The following is a 17,187-nucleotide window of genomic DNA, read 5'->3' on the forward strand; positions in this document are numbered from 1 at the left end:
ATTAAACTTCTGTAAACAAAAGACAAAGAAAAACTCTTGAAAGCACTCAGAGAGAAATGATACACAACTTTTAAGGAAACATCAAATGACAGTGGATTTCTTAGAAACCAAGGTGGCCAGGAGGAAGCAGTATATTTTCAAGTGCTAAAAGAACTATCAACCCAGAATTCTATATCCAGCAAAAATATCCTTCAGGAATGAAAGGGGAATCATGACATTCTCAGATTAAGGAAAACTAAGAGAATTTGTCACCAAGACTTAGAGGAAAGATAAAATAAAACAACTAAAAAGCCAACCAATATCCAGTCCTGTCAAATTTACCTCAAAAATGTTTTTCTCATGAGTCCTTTCTCTATTCCTATTTTCACTTGCCCTAGGTCAAGCTTTTATGTCACACCTGTATGTATTACTTCAGTGCCTTTCTGTCTTCTCTTACCTCAGACCTAAAATCCATTCCCACATTACATAAAATAATTCTAAGCACAGAATATAGAAAACTAAGTGTGCCATTCCACTGTTTAAAACTCCTCAATTCTTTGGAAAGCCAAAGCTTTATCTTCATTTAATTGACCTGTGGTTAAAATATACAGTGAAAAGAAGCCAAGAAAGATATATATATATTTTGACAGTTTTTAAAATATGATATTGCTTAATGGATTTGGTAGATTCATTTTTCTATCAGTCAAAACATGTCTGAATACAAATAATTCATTTTGGAATGAAGTTGATTTCTAAAGATATCTTTTCTAAATGTATCTTTTAGCAAAACTGAATATATAAAATGTTTGTCTACTGAGTTAAAGATTTCAGCTGCCTGCATAGCTTATTAGATTTTACCTAAAAATAACTGTTATCTTCTCATGTTTTGAATTTTCTGGGTCTAAACACTGTACATTTAATAATTATTTTATTTTAAAATAATTATAAAATTTTGTATTTTTTAAAGGGATGGTAAAATTAAAATCCAATAATAAAATCATTTTCTTTATTTTCTTCGTTTTTCTAATCTCAACCTTCAAAGTCTTCACTGAGGCTTTCTCTTGCTGATTTTCCCTTTTCAGATGCTTAGACCATCACATAACTCACACTTAGATAATGCTTTACACTAGATACTAACCATCCAGGGAGGGAAAATGTTAATAATCTTCTCTTATACAGTTTCTATCAAAATAGAAAAAAATTAACATTTATTGAGCATCTAATATATACCAGGAATTATGCAAGATATTTTCATATATCCTATTCTTTCAACCTCAACCCAGCTCTATGAGCTAACTATTATTCTCATTTTACAGATGAGAAAATTGAGAATCTGAAATACTGATTAACTTGCTCAAGGTCTCTGAGGTGGCCAGTGTCTGGATTCAAACCCAAGTATCCTGACTTGTTCAATATTCAATAGAAATTGAATTTTCTCCTTTGGAAAATTATTTATTAGAGGCAACAGCATAAAGATGTCACAGAGACTTGAACTCAAAGAAAGAAATTAGGTGGGATAAAGAGGAAGTTTGGGAAAGGATTTAAAAAATGGGTAAATTATGGGAGTGGGTGGGATTTAGATACCCAACAAGTACAAGAGGAGTTAGATGTTTATCTGTCTACTATGGTGATGGGGAAAATTCTGAAGAAACAAGGTTCATAAGGTTATATAATTAGACTAGTTATGTGAAAAATCAACCAGTTATAATCAAAATAAAATTGGAAATCAAGAAGTATTTTCTAACACTTAACACCAAAAGTAAGTCTAGTCAACTGTTCAGTTAGCTTCCTGTCAGTAAGATATGCATGAATTTGTTTCAGATACCCTAAATGAGTCATAGGAAAGTCACCACTTAAGGTAACAATCTTCAAAGATATTCTGAAGTTACTTAAGACTGTCTGAGTTAAAGCAGAGGCAACATTTCTTTTAAAGAAAAAATAATCTCTAAACTCTGTCTCTAGAGATGAGGTGATTCTCTATTTGACGATAATACAACTCAGAATCATAAACTTTCAAACATGTCACTCCTCTCATATGGATAACAGGCCTTAAGCAATAAAATGTTTAGAATATAGCCCTTTTCAAGCTGAGGAATGGTATTAAGATAGATTGCTAATAAACATTCAGGCTATTCATTCCTTAGGTCTTCCACATTCTATTTTGTGTCAATAAATATGTAAAAAATTATATTTTAACCATATCTTAATGTTCCACAAAAAAATTCTGTCAATGAATTAAATTTTACTGTTATGTATTAACTATTATAAAAGGTTGAATGAAGTAGTCACTTGAACAAATACTTCTGAGAAACCTAAATATAAGTAAGAGATACCATGTTTGTAGATAGGAAGGTTCAATAGCATTAAAATGTCACTTTTCTCCAAAGTCATTTATAAATTCAGTGATTCCAATAAAAAATCCCAACCCAAGGAAAAATATGCCAGATAACCCTTCCTTAATTAACTGAATGAGATGACTATGGAAAGCAAAACTTTAAGGTGTTGACATTTCAGAATAAAGATAACTCAGAGAATAAGGGCTTAAAAAGAAAAAAAGACTAAAAATCAGTTATTTAAAATAATAACCGGAAAATGACATTTTTCAGAATATAGAGCAAAAAAGATTAAAATGTGAAGTAAGAGTCCAAGTTCAGAGGTTTAATGACTCATTGTAGGGGAATTCCTTGGTGGTTCAGTGGTTAGGACTCCGAGTTTTCACAGCCAAGGGCCCGGGTTCGATCCCTGGTCGGGGAACTAAGATCCCACGAGCTGCATAGTGCGGCCGGAAAAAGAAAAAGAATCATTGTAGGAGCCCTAAAATCAGATAACCTAGTGTCTGAGAGAAATGCCAAAGGAAATGGAAGAGAAGCTATGGTCAAAGAAATAATCAAAAGAGAATTTTCCAGAGTTGAAAAATACAAGCCCTCAGATTATGCCCAGCAAAATAAATGAACTAAAAACCCAGACCAAGACTCAAATATCACTGTGAAATTTCAGAATACAACAGATGAAGAGAAACTCTTGTGAGTTCACAAAGAGGAAGGAGAATCAGATTGGCCTTAGACAAAAATTCAGCAACACTAAATACCAGAAAACAATGTTGTAATACCACAGAGATCTGAGAGGAAATTATTTTCAGTCTAGAATTCTACAGTTGGCCGAAGTAGCAAGTGAGAGAGCACATAAAAGACATTTGTTGATATTCAAAGATAACATAAAATTTACTTTCTATATATTCTGGCGTACAAAGTTATTTGTTAAAATAGCTGACAGATGATACGGGCAGGTGACAAAAGTAGAAGAAAGGGTGGATGTGTGCTAATGCTAATACCACACATTACAAGTACTTAAAAGATACTGTAGAAAGTTGCTGGACTAAAAATCAAAGATTGAAGTATATTATTTCAGGTTAAAAAAGTTAATTTATAGACAAATAATAAAAATAAAAATAGTAAAGACTGTGTGGAAAATGGGGAGGGAGGAGTGTAAGTAAACTAAATCCTCCTCTAACATAACATAGAGTCCAAGCTGTTTAAAGCTGATAAACTAAAAGATAATGAAGAATTAGGATTCTGGCAAAAATGATGGACTGAGCCAGTGTGAAACTCTTTTGTTTCAACACCTAGAAATTAAATACAAATTTCTGCAAAACAAGGAAAACAAAACAAAAACTGAGCATATGTCTTTTGAAAAACATAGCTAAAGAATGGATTTATTATGTCTTGTAAGGTTCTTTATGTATCAAATGTAAGGACTTAGGTAACAAGTCACTCTTTGAATTCAGTCATAGGAAAACAGGAATCCAAAACTTCTCTTGTCCTGGTTGGGATGCCTAACAAAGAAGTCAAAGTAAAATCACAGTAATGGAGAACTCCTACAACCAGTCTCCAAAGGATTTCCACAGAGGAAAGAAGCCCCACTGAAGATAAGCTCAAAATTAAAAATTACAAAATGTGCGAAGAAACCATCTACCATAAGCAAAAGCCAGAGGGAAGAACAAATAGAAGGATTAGCACCCCCCCAAGCACGGGAGTTAATAAAGCAAAAATGCCATTCAAAAAGATATTTTTACAAAAGACTAAAATTACTAAAGAAATAAAAGAAAAGCTAGAAACCATAAAAAAATATGTAAAACTCATCAGCTAGATTTGAAACATATAAATAAGACTTTTAAAAAATTGAATATATTCCTATGCTATACATTGCATCGCCATGACTTCTTTATTTTGAACCTTTCAAATCCCTTCGCCTATCTCACCCCTTCCCCCCAGCAACCACTAGCTTGTTCTCTGTATCTATGAGTCTGTTTCTGTTTTGCTATGCTTGTTCTTTTGTTTTGTTTTTTAGATACCATGTATAAGTGAAATCATATGGTACTAGTCTTTTTCCATTTTATTTCATTTAGATTATACCTCTAGGTCCATCCATGTTGTCTCAAACGGCAAGATTTCATTCTTTTTATGGCTAAGTAATATTCCATTGTGTATATGTATGTGTGTGTGTGTGTAATCTTTATCCACTTCATTTATCAATGGACACTTAGGTTGCTTCCTTATCTTAGCTATTCTAATTACTGCTGCAATGAACACTGAGATACATATATCTGTTCAAATTAGTGTTTTGCATTTTCTTCACATAAATGACCAGAAGTGGAATTGCTAGATTGTATGATAGTTCTATTTTTAATTTTTTGAGGAACCTCCATACTGGTTTCCATAGTAACTGTATCAGTTTACATTCCCACCAACAGTGCACAATGGTTCCCTTCTCCCCACATCCTCACCAACACTCGTTATTTCTTGCCTTTTTGATAATAGCCATTCTGACAGATGTGAGGTGATAATCTCTTTTTGGTTTGATCTACATTTTCCTGAAGATTAGTGATGTTAAGCACCTTTTCATGTGCCTGTTGGACATCTGTATATCTTCTTTGAAAATATGTCTATTCAGGTCCTCTGCTGATTTCTTAATTGGATTGTTTTTTTGATATTGAGTTTTATGAGTTCCTTATATATTTTGAATATTAACTCCTTACTGAACATACCATTTACAGTTATCTTCTCCTATTCAGTAGGTTGCCTTTTCATTTCATTGATGGTTTCCTTCACTGTGCCAAAGCTCTTTAGTTTGATGTAGTCACATTTGTTTATTCTTGCTCTTGTTGTACTTGCCCAGACAGATCCAAAAAATATTACTAAGATCGATGTCCAATAGCGTACTGCTTATATTTTCTTCCAGAATTTCCATGGTTTCAGGTCTAACATTAAAAGTTTAATTCACTTTGAGCTTATTTTTGCATGTGGGGTTAGAAAACAGTCTACTTTCATTCTTTCACATGTATCTGTCCAATTTTCTCAATATCATTTTTGAAGAGACTGTCTTTTCCCCACTGTATATTCTTGGCTCATTTGTCATAGATTAATTGACCATGTAAGTGTGGGTTTATTTCTGGGCTCTCTACTCTTTTCCATTGATCCATATGTCCGGCTTTGTATCAGTACCATGTTGTTTGATTATTATAGCTTTGTATAGCACACATTTGATTTTGAAATCAGGAAGCATGACACCTTTAGCTTCAGTCTTTCTCAAGCTGCTTTGGTTATTTGGGATATTTTATGGTTCCATACACATTTTAGGACTATCTCTTCTGTGAAAAATGTCATTGGTATTTTGATAGGGATTGTATTGAATATGAAGATTGCTTTGGGTTATATGGACATTTTAACAATGTTAATTCTTCCAATCCATTAACATGGTATATCTTTCCACTTATTTGTGTTATCTTCAATTTCTTTCCTTATTTGTGTTATAGTTTTCAGTGTACATGTCTCTTTCACCTCCTTAGTTAAAATTATTCCTAGTTATTATATTCTTTTTGACACAATTGCAAATAAAATTGTTTCCTTAATTTCTGATAGTTGGTTATTTGGTATAGTAATGCAACAGATTTCTGTATGTTAATTTTGTGTCCTGCAACTTTACTGAATTTATTTATTAGTTTTAATAGTTTTTTGGTAGTGTCTTTAGGGTTTTCTATATGTAGAATCATGATATCTGCAAATACTGAAATTTTGCCTCTTCTGTTCCAATTTGTATGCCTTTTAATCTTTCTTATCTGATTACTGTGGCTAGGAATCATTGTGCCATGTTAAATAGAATTGGTGAGAAGTGGGCATCCTTCTTTTTTTCCTGACCTTATAGGAAAAGTTTTCAGCTTTTTACCATTGAGTATATTATTAGCTGTGTGTTTTTCATATATGACCCTTATTATGTTGAGGTATGTTCCCTGTATACCCACTTTGTTGAGAGTTTTTATGGTAAATGGATGTTGAATTTTGTCAAACTCTTTTTCTTCATCTATTGAGATGACCATATAATTTTTACTCTTCAATGTGTTAATGTGGTTTATCACATTGATTGATTTGCGGGTATTACTTTAAAAAACATTATTTAAAAAATAAGAATGCTTATGTATGTCTTATAAAACTTAGCTCAAGACAGGATTCTATGTCATTTAATACTTTGTATTTAAGGACTCGTGTGAAATTACTTCTTGAATTCATTCACAGGAAAATGGAAATCTAGAGCTTCTCTGCTTGGGCCTTAGTTGCAAGAATTCAAGAATTTTAGTGCTCAACAGTTAAGTAGCTCAATCATCATATGTAACACTCAATTCCTCATTTTAAGTAATTTTTTTTTTTTCTTTTTTTTTGACCACGACGTGCAGCCTGTGGGACCTTAGTTCCCTGACCAGGGATTGAACCCAGGCCATGACAATGAAAGTGCCAAGTCCTAACCACTGGACTGCCAGAGAATTCCCAAAGTAATTTTTATTTTGACTTAGTTTTTCATTTTTTGTATTTTACATGTTTACTTTATAAGTCCCTTGAGATTACTTTCTAAAATATACAAACAGTTTATACAGCTCAATATCAAAAAACAACCCAATCAAAAAATGGGCAGAAGATCTATACAGACATTTCTCCAAAGAAGACATACAGATGGCCAACAGTCACATGAAAAAATGTTCAACATCATTAATTATTAGAGAAACGCAAATCGAAACTACAATGAAGTATCACCTCACTCCAGTCAGAATGGCCATCATCAAAAAGTCTACAAATAATAAATGCTGGAGAGGGTGTGGAAAAAGGGGAACCCTTCTACACTGTTGGTGGGAATGTAAATTGGTACAGCCACTATGGAAAACAGTATGGAGGTTCCTCAAAAAACTGAAATAGAGCTACCATATGATACTGCAATCTCACTCCTGGGCACATATCCAGAGAAAACTATAATTTGAAAAGATACATGCACCCCAGTGTTCATTGCAGCACTATTTACAATAACCAAGAAATGGAAGCAGCTTAAATGTCCATCAACAGATGAATGGATAAAGATGTGGTATATGTGTGTGTGTATATATATATATAATATACACACACACAATGGAATATTACTCAGCAATAAAAAAGAATGAAATACTGCCATTTGTAGCAACATGGATGGACCGTGACATTATCATACTAAGTGAAGTAAGCCAGACAGAGAAAGATAAATATCATATGATATCACTTACATGTGGAATCCAAAGGAAAAAAAAATACAAATGAACTTTCCAAAACAGAGAGAGACTCACAGACAAAGGAAGGGGAGGGATATATTAAGACGATGGGATTAACATATATACACTACTAGAGATAAGACACATAACCAACAGGGATCTACTGTATAGCACAGGGAACTATACTCCGTATTTTGTAATAACCTATAAGGGAAAAGAATCTGATAAAGAATATATATATATACATACACACACATATATATGTATATATATATAACTGAATCACTGTGCTGTACACCTGAAACTAACACAAATGACACTGTAAGTCAATATACTTCAATTTAAAATAAAGTCCTTTGAAATTCTTTTTGAATTACAAAAAGGACTTATTACATCTAATGTAATATTAGATATAATAGTACATCTAATGTAATAAGTATTTTATAGATGTGCTTCCACTATCTTTCAAAAAGATAGTGGAAGCACATCTATAAAATACTTATTACATTAGATGTTGAAAGTTACAGATTTGTTACCCCCCAAAAGGGAATAATCTTAGGTGTATATATCAAATCTTTCTCTAAAGTGAGTGTATTTCTTAAAAAGTTTATTGAGAGATTCATAAATAGGTGTTAGAACTGATTTAACTTTTATAAAACCTATAAATGTTGAGCTGCTCTGCTTGAGACCAGGTAGAGACAAAGGAGGGAAACTCCTGGCCCACTAAGCACTGTGGGTTCTCAAGGGCTCCTTGATCACAGTTCGAAAACCACTGCTACCTATCATTCTCAGCTGTTTGATTAATAACTTGATTATCCAATTAAGTCTGAATGCTCTAACCACAAGACATGAGTCAAAACAGTACAGAAGATTTCTGAAGAAACATTCATTTTTTGGATTTAAAAAAAATAAAGCCAGACATATAAAGAGAATTCAGTGATAAGGGAACTGAGAGAAAAGTTTAGATAGAACTCAAGATATTGTTATTTCAGCCAAAATTAACAGCATTTTTGTTGCTTCTTCTTAAAACTAAATGAAACAAAGCAATACAAGCATAACCACTGAAAATCCAGTAATAGTTTAAATATTACCTTAAATGTTAAAAGCAATTAGATAAAAATCAAGTTATCAAATTTTATTTTCTTACATTGTGGAGACAAGGCAAATGTTAACATCTTGTGTACTGTTGAACTCTTTCACAATCTTGATTCTTTCCTCTGATTTTGTATTTCCATCAAGTCGTCGGTAATCAAGCCCAGATGCCATACAGTATTGCTGCAGCACATCGAGCAACTAGAGGAAAGATACAGAGACGTGCAAAGACAAATTCATGGTTTAATAAGTTTCATACTGTTATAGAGATGAGCTTTACTAAGTATTAATATTGCTGGTCACAATTTCTTATAATTACAAGAGCAACAAATATTTTTCTAATTTCTGACTCATATATATCTTCCCATTATACTGAAACTGATTTTAGTGTTCAGCAACCTTTGTTTTAAAAAAAAGAAAAACCAATCTTTCAGGGGAAAAAATCAATTTTTAGTTTTTTAAACTAAAATGGAATAAAAAGAAAAGTATTGTCTAACTCATTTATGTAAATATATTACATTATTTTTGCTATTTTCCACATTCTAAAATTTCTTAAATGTCTTAAAGAACACTTTAATTATCAACAAAAACATCAACAGAGAATTAGAAATCTATCTTTGAGTTTGCTATTTGACAGTAAGCAACTCTGATATAATTGAAATTTTAGTATCTGTTTTAAAAGTTCTTACCTCATTACCATTTCCTACAGAAGATACATAAGATAGTAAATGTGGCTGGATGCTGTTTTATCTCAGGAATGTTTTGCCTCAGGAATTAGGGTTGAGCCAATCAAGAATATGCTTCAGACAAAACTCACCTTGGTGGAAAAGGAGAAAAGAAGAACTTTATCTTTGTTTTGTCTACAATGGTTTAAAAGCTGCTGAAGGACCTGGAAGGCAACCAGAGAACATCAGTGAACCAGTTTCAACAAAAAGTATACTATATACATATAAACATCACTTGAAAATTTCTTAAAATTACTTTTATACAATATAACCTCAGTTATCTTTTGTAATTCCCTTCATTTTATTCCAAGTTAGAGAAATAAAGTATTAGATAGTACATGAAATTCATCATCATATTGTTAATAATGAGGTAAAGTTCTCAAAGACTTTTATTTCATTTCATCTGGTTTTAATAAAAAGGAAGCATTTTAGATTATGGGATGCATTTAAATGGATTAATTTAATTTCCAAACTATACTTTATTTATACCTACAATATGTTCAGAAACTAAATTACAGAGCAGCATTCCTTTTAGGAAGTATTTAAGTTTTCTCTAGATAGATATAATAAAATGTGTTTAATTTCACCTAGGTTCTAAAAGTTCTGATATTTATTTTCTCAGAATAATCAGTCAGATATACACCTCTTCTCATTTTCTCCCATTTCTCTATTTACAGTAAGCCCTGAATTCCAGACTTGATTTTGACCTCAAAATGCCAATAATTTGCCCCCATATGCAGTGCTTTTAGGGAGGAAACAAATAATCCAAAACCTGTGTATGACAGTAGTACTGTTATTTTTAAAAAGGCATTTCCACTCTGGCAATGACAGCTCCAGAACACTGTGGAAAAGCAAACCACAAAGGAAAGAAAAGGAATTTTCTGTACTAAGTATAAGGTTTTTCTGAACTATACAATAAACAACTAATTTTATTTATTAAATGATAAACATTTAAACTTTTAAATAAAAAAAATTATACTCAATATAAAACTCTTAATAGTTGAGCAAGAAAAGACATTGTGCTAACTCTGACCTCTATGCAACAATCTCAAAAAAAAAAAGCTGTGGATTTAAAAAAAAAAAAAAAAAAGCTACTTGGACAACCAAGCAAATGGTAAATAAAAATGTCACAGATCAGGTAAACATTATTTTGATACTTGGACAACATATAAAGTAAATTTTATTTGTATTAGCTTTATTTTTTTAATAAAATAACTGAATAAAGCATGTGCATTTGAGTTTCACATAATTCATTAACTTTTTAAAATTAATATATTTTATATTTTAGAGCAATTTTAGATTTACAGAAGAACTGAGTATACAGAGAAATCCCAAAGACTCCCTCCCTCCCTCCCCCCACTTCGGCCTCTTCCCTGAACAGTTTCCCTTATTATTAACATACTGCATTAGGGTGATATATTTGGCTGATGAATAAATACTGATAAATTATTATTAATTAAAGTTCATAGTTTACATTAGGGTTCACTTGTGTTGTACAGTTCTATGGGTCCTAACAAATATATAATAACATGCATCCATGATTACATTATTATACAGAATAGTTTCACTGTCCTAAAAATTCCCTATTCTCCATCTATTCTTCCCTCCCTGCAAACCCCTTGCAACCACTGATTTTTTTGTTTCTCTATAGTTTTGCCTTTTCCAGAATGTCATATAGTTGGAATCATACAGTATGTATGACTGGCTCTTTCACTTAGTAATATGCATTCAACGTGCCTCTGTGTCTTTTTGTCGCTTGACATCCTGTTTCTTTCTATTGTTGAATAATTTTCCATTGTCTGGAGGTACCACAGTTTATCCACTCACATATTGAAGGACATCTTGGTTGCTTCCAAGTTTGGGCAATTACAAATGAAGTTGCCATAACCACCTGTGTACAGGCTCTTATGCAGACATAAGTTTTAAACTAATTTGGGTAAATACCAAGGAGCACGATTAGTGGATCGTGTGGTAAGAACATGTTTGGCTTTGTAAGAAACTGCCAAACTATCTTCCAAAGTGGCTGTACCACTCTGCATTCTCACCAGCAATAAGAGTTCCTATTGCGTGTTGTCAGTGTTTTGAGTTTAGCCATAGGTGTCTAGTGATATCTCGTTTTAGTTTGCAATTCTCTAATGACATATGATGTTGATAATTTTTTCATATGCTTATTTGCCATCTGTATATCTTCTCTGGTGAAATATCTGTTCAGATCTTTTGTGTATTTTAAATTGGATTGTTTATGTTCTTGTTGAGTTTTAAGAGTTCCTTGTATATTTTAGATACCAGTTCCTTATTGTTTTGCAAATAAATTCCTACCAGTCTGTGGCTTGCCTTATCATTCTCTTACAGACATTAACATTTTAAGACAAGGATATGATGCATAGAAATCCACTCTGATTGTTTGAGGGTATCATACCTATTACAATTTCATACCTATTACAAATTCTTGAACATTTTATAGTAAAAACAAACAAAAAGTAATAAGGAAAGTGAATGTTTTTGGACTGAAGGTCTTTATTAGGCTAGTTAAAAAACAAAAAAAAATAAAAAAAAAACTTACTAGTTAAATGAATAACTATAAGCTAAGATCCCTTACTAAAAATTTCAGAAATAACAGTGTGTTCACTATAGTTGGAGTCTTAATAATGCAGACCCAATGTTTTGTCACTTAGTTGTCCTCCACAGAACAAGACAATCCACCTGTAAAGAAATCCTAAATTTGAGGATGTTCACAGCTAATGAATCTTAGATCTAATTTTTCTCAAGTCAGTCAGGCCTAGAGATGAACACGACCCTTGTATGATTCTAAACAGCACTAAATTGGGTTTCCTAGTCTTTTTTCCACCCTCCACAATAAGACTCTGTGGCATTTCCCAAGGGAATTAAAGGGAAAATGAAGATTCTCATCAGGGGAATGAGTGTAACTTTGTGTCCATCCCCTTGAATAGTAGTTGAGGTCAAAAAAGACCTTGGCACTTAAGAGAAAGAGCTGGAGTTCATGAGCATAGCTTTGAGGCTATGATGGGTACAGTAGGTATTATGTCCACAAATAAACTGCAGCTGCTGGCTAACCTATAATAAAAGAAGCAGATCTAGGATATTTCATCACCTGAATTCAAGAACTACATGCAATTTGGAGTTCTTAACCCTACAGGCAATAATTCCATTATTAGCCTGTAAGTTTTGTATTACTAGATCATGAGATGATGTTGCTAATCAAATGATGAAACACAGTCTTGAAAACATATCCCTAGCTTACTACCATCAGTCTCTGTTTTATTGGTGATCTCCCACAAAACAAGTACAGGCTTCCTTCTCATATAAAGACACACACCCAGCCTCTGGCAATAATTCCCTTCTACAAAATCATAATAAAAATAAATGTAATAATTATCTTAATCAAACACTATTATTCCTAAATAAGTAACTCCAATAGTATGTTTTAAATCATATAGTTAATGGATATATAAGAATATAAAGTGCAGAGTAATAAAATTCCATTTAATTTCAAGAGTGGTAAATTTTTAGTGAAGAATCACAATGAATAAAATTTAAATAAACAGCTATGAATAATGAAGTTTTCAAAGAAGACCATGATTTCTGGAAATATTCTATTGGCTTAAATTATAGGATTATAAGTGCTCAGTTCTAAACTAGCAGGGCTTTTCACATTTCTCAATTTAAAAATAATTAAATAAAAGTCAATATGGATGACAAAAATATTATTGTTAGGAAATATTGTTAGACTTGAATTATTTGTTGTGATAATAAATCATAGGACTTTCTCTCTAATACAAACTTATTTATTTTAAAAATACACAATTTTTATGAAGTGAGTATAGAGGGAACATACCTCAACATAATAAAGGTTATATATGATAAGCCCACAGCTAATAAATATCATACTTAATGATGAAAAACTGAAAGCTTTTCCTCAAAGATTAGGAACAAGACAAGGATGTTCACTCTTGCCAATTTATTGTACTGGAAGTCCTAGCCAGGGCAATTATGCAAGAAAAAAAAAGGCATCCAAATCAGAAAGGAAAAGTAAAACTGTCACTATTTGTAGATGATATGAGATTATATACAGAAAACTTTAAAGACTCCACCAAAAAAAGTTAGAATACATAAATTCAGTAAAGTTGCAAGATACAAAATCAATATACAAAACTCAATTGCATTTTTGTAGATTAATAAAGAACTATCAGAAAGTGGAATTAAGAAAACAATCCCATTTACATTTACATCAAAAACAGTAAAATAACTACTAATGAATTTAACCAAGGAGGTGAAAGATCTGTACACTGAAAACTGTAAGACACTGATGAAAGGAACTGAAGACACAAATTAATGGAAAGATTCCATGTTCATGGATTGGAAGAATTAATATTGTTAAAATGTTCATACTACCCAAAGCAATCTATAGATTCAGTGCAATCCTTATCAAAATTCCAATGACAATTTTCACAGAAGTAGAAAAAAACAATCCTAAAATTCGTATGAAAGCACAAAAAACTCCAAAAAGCCAAAGCAATCCTGAGAAAGATGAACAAAGGTGGAAGCACCGCACTTCCTGATTTCAAACTATATCACAAAGCCAAAATAATCAAAACAGTATGATATTGGCAGAAAACAGACACATAGATCAATGGAACAAAACAGAGAGCCCAGAAATAAACCATGCATATATGGTCATTTAATTTACAACAAAGGAGCTAAGACTATACAATGGGGAAAGGCTCTCTTCAATAAATAGTGCTAGGAAAACTGTACAGCCATGTGCAAAAGAATGAAACTAACCTTGAAAAGATATCTGCACCCCCCAGATTCACTGTAGTATTACTTATAATAGACAAACTGGTAACAATATAAATGTCCATTGACAGATGAATGGATAAAGAAAAGGTGATACATATATATGTGTGTGTATGTATATATATTATACATACATATATATATATATAAAAAATACACAAGGAATATTATTCAGCCATGAAAAAAGAAGGAAATCCTGCCATTGTGGCAACATGATTAGACCTTGAGGGCACTGTGCTAAGTGAAATAAGTCAGAGAGAGAAAGACAATTACAGTATAATCTTACTTAGTGGAATCTAAAAAAAATCCCTCATAGGTACAGAGAACAGATTAGTGGTAGTCAGAAGCAGGGGGTGGGGAGTGGGTAAAATGGGTGAAGGTGGTCAAAAGGTACAAATTTCCAGTTATAAGATAAATAAGTTCTTGGGGATGTAATGTACAGTATGGTAACTATAGTTAACAATACCACATTGATACCTGAAAGTGGCTAACATTAAAAGTTCTCAGCCCAAGAAAAAAAATTGTAAATATGTATTGTGATGAATATTAACTAAACAATGGGGCAGTCATTTCTCTCTCTCTATATATATATATATAGAATCATTATATTATACACTTAAAACTAATACAATTTCAGATGTCAATTACATCTCAGTAAAAAAAATACACAAGTTTTTAAGGTAATCTTCCTAGTTTTTATTTTATTTCATTGAATTTAGATGACCAAGCAAACTAAACTATTGTGTGCTTATGTACCTTATGTTTTAAGAATATTTGCAGGATTTTAAGGGGGGAAAAAACCTATTTTAAATTACTTCCTTTTTATTTTTTGCCAAAAGAAATAATTTATTTTTTCTTAATTAAAACATAGTAATTTGGAATTGTTCTTTAAAAATCTGAATCCATAAATAAAGTTTCTTGATAGTTATTAAAGGGTTAAACAAACAAATTCTATTGCAAGGTGGCTTAAAGCTGTCAGTATTTCACACTGCTGTCACAGGAAATTCCCAAAGGCCTGGACATGTTTGGAGAACCTAGTCTTACTTTTCACACCCTTCCCTCAGTAATACACCACCAAGAGCAGCACCAACAGGTCAATTTTCTGGTATACAGCAAATGTCCACTTGCCACAAATGAGATTTAGCAACCTTACAATCTAGGTCAGCAAGTAAAAACAAGAGCCAGAAAATTCGGTCTAGACATAGAGGCCCTGTCCACCTTGAACTCTTCAAGTAGTTCCTTTCTCAAATTTGGAACTACTGGCTATCCTCATCCTCTTATTTGGCATTAACATTTTTATTTCTGGTAGATTACTTCTTTAAACATTTGAAAACAAAATATTATATATGTGGTGACAGCATACATTTTTAACAGGGCATGAATCCAATACATCAGTAAGGAAAGTTTGAAGTACACTTGATGTAACTACTACTAACTGAGAAATCTACCATACACAGGGTTCGTAGTGAGCTGATACAATTATACCAGTTGTCTTTGGTCACTATCTCTTCTGAATGATTGGGCATCTATCTGTTCTGATTAATTGGTGTCCCTGTCATACCACTTGATAAATATATTGTATATCATCCTTGTGTGTACGCAAACTGAAAGAAGAATACTTGCCTTCATTTTTCCACTGTATTTTGGGTCAGAAAGTGTTTCAAAGGCTGCGTCTTTGCTTTTCTGCACAAAATCTGGGAATCTGGAAAATACCTGATCACATATCTTCTTGATAAGTGTTTCCTTAAGGGGAAAAGGTAGGAGAAAAGAAATCTCAACACAATTTAAACCTGTATAAATTGAAATCATTTATGAAAAATATCTATTTAGAAGGAATATATATTCCTTCCTAGGTTGAAGATTTTACCTTCTCTAATTCAGAAAACCTTAAAGTGATATGTTAATCATATATGGCTTTGATGAGTTCTGAGATAGTGTTATGTCTATTAATTTTGCTGTTACTTTTTTTTAAGATTTCCAAAATAAGGAATTGAATACTTCCCAAAGAGCAGTCTTTTAAAATTACATTTGAACAGCCTCAAGCCTATCACACAAAAAGAATACATAAAATCATTTTATAAAAAAGTTTTAAAAAAGATCTTTTTTATTTACATTGTGCTTTAGAATAAGACACAATTGAAATGACTAAAGTAAACGACTGCATGTATGCCTAAATTTTGAAATTACTGATTTTTGCCATTTGGGGAAGCACTCCTAATATTTAACATACAGATTATTATGAATCCTCATTTTAATCTAGTAGATAAGATAAATGTAATTAGACACATTATTAGTGGAATTAGGACTGACTCATCAAATATCTTTAATTAGTAATTATATCAAAAGATGTTAGGAAAATAAATATATGAAAATTATCAGAGGCACAAAAAAGTTATTTTAATTTAAGGTTAACTTTTCTCACTTTGATTAAAAATTTAAGTGCATATACTTGTTTGACACCTAAATTAAAAAACAAGCAAGTCAGTTACTCTTAAATTTCATACAAAAATAACTTAAGGGTATTTAGCTAAGAAATTTTATACCAAACATAGAATACTTATACCAAATAGCATCACAAAGAAATTTCAAAAGCCAAACCAAACCTGTTGTTTGGAGGTGCTAGCAGCCTGAAGTAATGCAACATGGTTAGCTACCTTCTGAAGGACTGCAAGGTAACTGAAATACAAGGTTTTCACTGTTTCGCCATGTGAATTGGTCTGTAACCAGAAAAGAACAGAAAATAAAAATAAGCAAGGGACTAACATGGCTATGTAACTACTTACATCACAAAATATGCCACTTACAATAATACTTATTATCCGGTTGCTACTGGCACAATACGCTCTGAGAAAATAATGGTCAACTGATATACAAAATATCCATGAATCACTAATGTGGAATTGTAGTTTTGGTGAACCATACACAATGATGTTTTTAATAAAAGAGGGGAGAAAGTACTCATTCCAGGAAGTATACACAGTGATAAAAATGCTGCCATAAGAGGTTCCT

General features: G+C 32.0%; 1 protein-coding gene across 1 annotated transcript in view; it reads right to left on the reverse strand.

Moving 5' to 3' along the window:
* The window catches only part of ERCC6L2 (ERCC excision repair 6 like 2), a 152,690-nt gene that overhangs the window by 65,555 nt on the left and 69,948 nt on the right, over window positions 1-17,187 (reverse strand). The window contains exons 8-11 of the mRNA XM_059071749.2: window positions 16,782-16,895; window positions 15,802-15,921; window positions 9,453-9,524; window positions 8,691-8,836 (exon numbers count right to left, since the gene is read on the reverse strand). Of these exons, the coding sequence (XP_058927732.1) occupies window positions 8,691-8,836; window positions 9,453-9,524; window positions 15,802-15,921; window positions 16,782-16,895 (452 nt within the window). The remainder of the gene's footprint in view (window positions 1-8,690; window positions 8,837-9,452; window positions 9,525-15,801; window positions 15,922-16,781; window positions 16,896-17,187) is intronic.

The sequence above is a fragment of the Kogia breviceps genome, chromosome 8 (assembly GCF_026419965.1).
Source record: "Kogia breviceps isolate mKogBre1 chromosome 8, mKogBre1 haplotype 1, whole genome shotgun sequence".
Classification (NCBI taxonomy): Eukaryota; Metazoa; Chordata; class Mammalia; order Artiodactyla; family Physeteridae; genus Kogia; species Kogia breviceps.